We start from the raw sequence: 5,983 nt of genomic DNA on the forward strand, positions 1-5,983 counted from the left end.
GGATCTGGATAGGCTGAGCGAGTGGGCGAGGACCTGGCAGATGGAGTACAATGTTAGCAAGTGTGAGGTTATCCACTTTGGCAGAAATAATAGTAGGAGGGATTACTATTTAAAGGGCGAAAAGCTGCAGCATGCTACGGTGCAGAGGGACCTGGGGGTCCTTGTGCATGAGTCGCTAAAACCCAGTCTGCAGGTGCAGCAGGTGATCAAGAAGGCGAATGGGATGCTGGCCTTTATAGCGAGGGGGATAGAATATAAAAGCAGGGAGGTCTTGCTGCAACTGTACAGGGCACTGGTGAGGCCACAGCTGGAGTACTGTGGGCAGTTTTGGTCGCCGTACTTGCGCAAGGATATATTGGCCTTGGAGGGAGTGCAGAGGAGGTTCACTCGGCTGATACTGGAGATGAGGGGGTTGGACTATGAAGAGAGCCGAAATAGACTGGGTCTGTACTTGTTGGAGATTAGAAGGATGAGGGGGGATCTTATAGAGATGTAGAAAATAATGAAAGGGATGGATAGGGTAGAGGTAGAGATATTCCTGATGCTTAGAAAGGATAGCAGGACTAGAGGGCACAGCCTCAAGAAAAGGGCGGGGCAGGGAGACAGTTTAGATTGGAGTTGAGGAGGAACTTCTTCACTCAAACGGTGGTGAATCTCTGGAATTCTCTGCCCGTTGAAGTGGTGGAGGCTACCTCGCTAAATATATTTAAGTCACGGGTAGATAGGTTTTTGATAGACAAGGGAATTGAGGGTTATGGGGAGAAAGCGGGAAAGTGGAACCGATCCACTTCTGATCAGCCATGATCTTATTGAATGGCGGGGCAGGCTCGAAGGGCTAGATGGCCTACTCCTGCTCCTATTTCTTATGTTCTTATTTTCTGATTACTGATTGTCCATTTAAGTTCAGTATGTTCCTCAGTGGTTTTATTCGATGACAATTGTTTTAACGGTGTTGAGGGACTTAAGCATGTGTGAGTTTTGACGTTTTTTTTTGGTTTTGACCTACAAGAGCATGATCTGGAAACAAAGAGAGAGAGGGAAGGAGAGGGAAAAAATAATTGCAGATTTCTAGAGAGACAGACAGGTAGAGGAATGTTTGGAGAGATAGATCAACAAAAAGGTAGGCAGACAAACAGACTGGCATACAGGCAGGAAGACTGTCAGACAGTCAGGTTGACAGAGAGATGGATAGATAAATAGACAACCAGATAGACAGACGGGTTGGTGGGTCACCAGACAGACGGACGGACATGTGATGGATGGATAGATGGACATTAGACAGACAGACAAACAGACCTCCCGTTATTTCCTTCTAATAATCTGCATGCCACCACTCGCCATTTTGCTGTGTCACTTTGGTGTGTCCGATTCCACCTGCTACAAATTTGTAGTTGCTACAAATCATTCAAACTTCTCCCGTGTGTTTATCGATCCGTTTATTGTTTTGTCTGCATTTTTCACTCATTGTTTCTTTTTCCAGTCCTTGAATTGGTTGCTCTTTCTCCTGGGTCATGGGCTATTGCCTCCTGACCCATCGTTAATAGTACTTCCACGTTTTTGCCCTTCCAAATATTTTATTTCTGGTTCACTGAAGATCACCTATTGTAGCACACCGATGCTGTGAGCTGTTTTCATTGTTTGCTTTTATTAATTAATTTAATAATTGATGTAGCAGGATATTTCACTGCTCCCTTTAACTGCTCTCTGAATTTCGACTGTGTTGCTACATAAATAAATGTGTTTGTGCAGCAACTTAAATTGCGCAGCATATATGCAACGTTTTCAAAGATATAAATTGAAAGATCATCTAAGCTATTAGCAGCATTAAAGAAATATAAAACGTACACCAACCACAGAAATATAAAGCTGCCGGATATGGTGAACAGTAAAACTATAGATTTCCTTCTGCTCTCCATCTCTGGATCATTGCAATTATCTGCCTTTTTCTGACCCTTCAATCCCTTGCGGACTCGACTGGCCACTAAAATGTGTCTGACGGTCAGAGCGTTGAGCAACAGAATTAACCCGAATGGCATCAACGGGTTTAAAATCTTTTCAAAATTTCTGAACCCAATCCATCTAGGGTCAGTGAAATAGCTTCGCTTATTGGAACAGTACCATGGTACATTGTCGACAATTATTTTAGGTTTAAATCTAAAATAGATAGGAATATTTTTCAAACCGAACAAAGTGCTGGTTGTCCCTAGAACTATGGACGCAGTTTTCTTGGTGCAATATTTTGATGTTAGCTTTTGGCAACAAATAGCAATAAATCTATCAAAAGTGAAAGCGACTGTGAACCAGACAGAACAGTCTGTGGCTGCACGGAGCAGGACATAGCGAACACTACACACAGGCGTTATTATGAGGAAATTCGGTGGGAAATAATAATCATTGATTCGATAGAGAATGACCTCATTAATAATGACCAGTAGATCCGCTATGGCCATTGCCATCAGGTAGCACGTGGTACAACTGGAAAGGCCGCATTTCCCGTTGGACAGAATGATGATTGCCACTGAGTTAACTGCAAATAAAAAGAAGGAACAGACATTATAAGCCACCAATAAGCATCTTCCCTTTCTGCACAGAGCATACTTTTCTTTTTGCAGCAATGAAGCGTGCATGGGGATTCCGACGTTTCCAGATTCCCTTGCAAACTCAAAACACTTCCTCAATCAGAGAAAACGATTTGTTTCGGGCCATTCCCTGGATTCTGGAACGGAGCTGTTGATGTTTCAGTGTTTTATATTCAGAAGAATAATAATGTTAGTATTCAGGCACGATCAAAGTGCAGCATTATTTTCCACATGGGAGATTACTAAATTAAGAGAAGTTGTGTTCTTTTTGGTTCGAAACCCTTTGCCTATTGTTTGTGTTCCTATCTTCAGGTGATTTTTTTTTTGTGGCGCAGTTGTATTATTACGGAAGTCACACCAAAACTGTGGAGGTGTGGATTAGCTAAAAATAACGCGTCTCTATAATATGGAGACGAGGAGGATAAGGGGTGACTCAACAGAAGAAATTCAAATTTTCGAGGGGTTTGAGATTTTGAATGTGGATAAGATACCTGTAATACTTATGAGGCTGTGCAAACCTAAATTTCATCAAAACTAGGCGAAACTATTTATGAATCCACAAAGATACATATTTCACAGGCAATCTTTTATTCCATGAGTGGAGTAAAAGTACATTTGCTCCGACATAGAATCATAGAGTACTGAAAGTATGGAAGGAAGCCTTTCGGCCCATTATATAGCAACTGGCTCTCTGAAAGAATATTCAACCTCGTATCAGAACCATGACCTATCCCCGTAACTTTACACTTTACTGCTTTTAGTTTGCATGCCGATTTCCTATTCCATGCCTTGAAAGGATATTCCTCTATCATTTGTTTCATGGAAATTCAATCCAGATTCCAGCAACAGTCTGAGTGAAAATAAACTCACATTCTCTTTCGAACTTTGTGCCCATTATGTTGCATCTCTTCTCTAGTTTTTGCTGCTCTCTCAGTTGGGAGCAATTTCTCATTATTTTGTTCTATCTGTGTCCCTCGGCATCTTGAACAACCAGATCAAGTGGCGCCTCAGCCTTATTTCCTCCGCAGATGATAGACCACTCTCTCCAATCCATCAAAACAGCTACAGTTCGTTTGGCTTGGAATCAGGCTTCTGAATTTCCTCTATACACTTTCCAAAGCCTTCACATCCTTCTCAAGTATTGTACACATACATGGACGGAGTGTATTTCAAATGTTTATGAAATGTGAAAAAATGTTCACGGAGTGAGTTTGAACCACGGCGAGGAAGGAATGGAGATTAGACCAGCTGTAATAAAGATAGACTGAGGACAAAATAAAGATTGAAGTAAATCAGTTGGGGCGAGTTTCCATGTTTTAACATCCGAAACTTGAGTATTACATGGTCAGAGATATTAATGTTTATTTCATGACATTTGTAGAGATAACCTCTTAAAAAGACTGCGCCCAGGACCTAATGATTATCAGGACCACACTTGGAGAAGAAGATCAATCGTTAGAAGACAATTCGGTCATTGTCTTTCCTTAGTATGAGTGAAGTTTCTTCCCAGATTGAATTATATTGTCCATTGACAAGTCTTTATCTGCTCTCCAGTTACCACCCCAAACACAAGATTATTTTAACTTGATAAACATTATTTTTTCTCATTACTGAAGTCAGATGCCACATTCTAATTGGTCATCATATTCAGTATAACTTTTGCCAACTCGTCACCTTGGAAATTCATGTTCCTGATGATTTTTTCCCCCTACTTCGATGTTTGGATCAACAGAAACAATATTCCACTGAATCCAACAACTGAAAGTCATGGGTGAGATGGATATAGTACTTCCAACACAACACGACTGCAAGAATAATTCAGGAAATTTATTTTCTCCAGATGATTTATTTCATTAGAATCCAACTAATTATGTCACTTCAATGTAATGCAACATGACAAGAAACAGATTTATAGCAGAAACAAGCTTATGCATAGTTACACGATATAATGTGTTTTAGCTACGTACCAGGAACACCAACTAAGGCAAGCAACGGATAGAATATTTTGCTGAACAAATCAATAGGTAGATGCATTTTCTGCGTGGAATGGCCCTCTTCCTTTGCTGAGCAAGTTATTCCTCTGAATTAAAATCTGTAGTGACACGTCCCTGTGCATTCACCTTTATGCGTTCCCTCGATCTCCATGGAGATACAGCTGTTGCAAAAGTGTTCTAAAAATTGCTATCTTTATATTAGAACAAACACATTAGGACAACGGGATAAATTCCCTGTGGATTGAATACACGAGACGCTGAGACTAAATTGAATCAATGTTTTTTTTCATTTACTAAGCAACCGTCATTATATGCAATGCATATTCATAATTGTAGACTATATTTAAAAGCAAACGAAAGTGATATCATTACCCTCCAACCACCATGACTCCCATGCCTTGACCTCATGTCAGGAGTGCAAGGACTGGGAGTTGAATGTCCAAAGCTACTCAGTATTCTAAAAGAATATAGATGGTAGAACACGAGCTGGGGTTGCTTTACTGGTTAAGTATAATGTCAAAGCTCCATGAAGAAATTATATTGGCATTAAAGACAAAAATTTTGGTTGTATCAGGATGGAAATAAAAAAAGAAAGAACATTCTGGTCAGAGTAAGTTGAGGGCCCCGAGCTTTAATTCCAAAGTAGGGTACAGTATATAACAATAAAAAAAAAAGAATGCTCCTGAGAAAAGTGCAGCAGTAATCACGGGTGATTTAAATATGCATCTTGACAGGATTAGTGAAATTTGCAAAGAAAATCTCCCTCTTAACGCCAGCAGTTATTCAGACAATATCTCCCACCGAACTTGCATTGCAGGTGTTCTGCGCCAAATGTCTTCTCATTCTATCATTAGAGTTCACTAATCATGATTGAAATCATCCCTTGTCCTCCCGAATTATCAACATCAACCTAATGATACAACATTGCTATCTTTCACATTTTCCGTATACTCAGCTCGGCTCACCTCATCCAGGAATGTTTCCTTTCTCTTTAGATGATCCGGTTCTTGCCGTAAACTTATCCTGAACAAACTCTGGAAACTCTTGCCCACTTCTGCCCTTTACAGTCGTATTAACACTCACGTGTCATCAAATAAATGAAATCTCAAAACATAACGATCAGTCAGGCCTCTTACGAACCTGTAAATTCCTCATAAATGTGTTCATCTTTGTATTTCATACCATCGGGTGACATGGACAGCGCACTGGGTGAAATGGACGGTGGAAATTGAAAAGGAGAGAAAAGGGCCTGAAATATACTTGGGCCAAATAATCCAAGTTTCATGCATCTGAGGCCTGCAGTCGAGAGGGTGCAGAGATACAGTCCATATTATTTATTTCAGAATCACGATTCTGAAAAATTCAATGTTTTGGAAAATGGCACCGTCACATGTCTGTCCATGAAATGAG

General features: G+C 40.5%; 1 protein-coding gene across 1 annotated transcript; it reads right to left on the reverse strand.

Moving 5' to 3' along the window:
* Positions 1-1,631: 1,631 nt before the first annotated feature.
* Positions 1,632-5,768, reverse strand: LOC145337361 (putative G-protein coupled receptor 139). Its single transcript, XM_080182152.1, has 2 exons — positions 5,714-5,768; positions 1,632-2,527 (listed from the first exon to the last, which is right to left on the reverse strand). The coding sequence occupies exons 1-2, from the start codon at positions 5,766-5,768 to the stop codon at positions 1,632-1,634; spliced, it is 951 nt and encodes a 316-aa protein (XP_080038278.1).
* Positions 5,769-5,983: the final 215 nt, after the last annotated feature.

This window comes from Carcharhinus amblyrhynchos, unplaced genomic scaffold (genome assembly GCF_965287045.1).
Source record: "Carcharhinus amblyrhynchos unplaced genomic scaffold, sCarAmb.v2.hapA scaffold_47, whole genome shotgun sequence".
Lineage (NCBI taxonomy): Eukaryota > Metazoa > Chordata > Chondrichthyes > Carcharhiniformes > Carcharhinidae > Carcharhinus > Carcharhinus amblyrhynchos.

Coding starts and splice junctions, on each gene's coding strand:
- LOC145337361 (XM_080182152.1), bottom strand. CDS start 5,768: ATGTCACCCGATGGTATGAAATACAAAGATGAACACATTTATGAGGAA. Junction 2,528..5,713: donor CATTTATGAGGAATTTACAG/GTTCGTAAGAGG, acceptor TTTTATTTGCAG/TTAACTCAGTGGCAATCATC.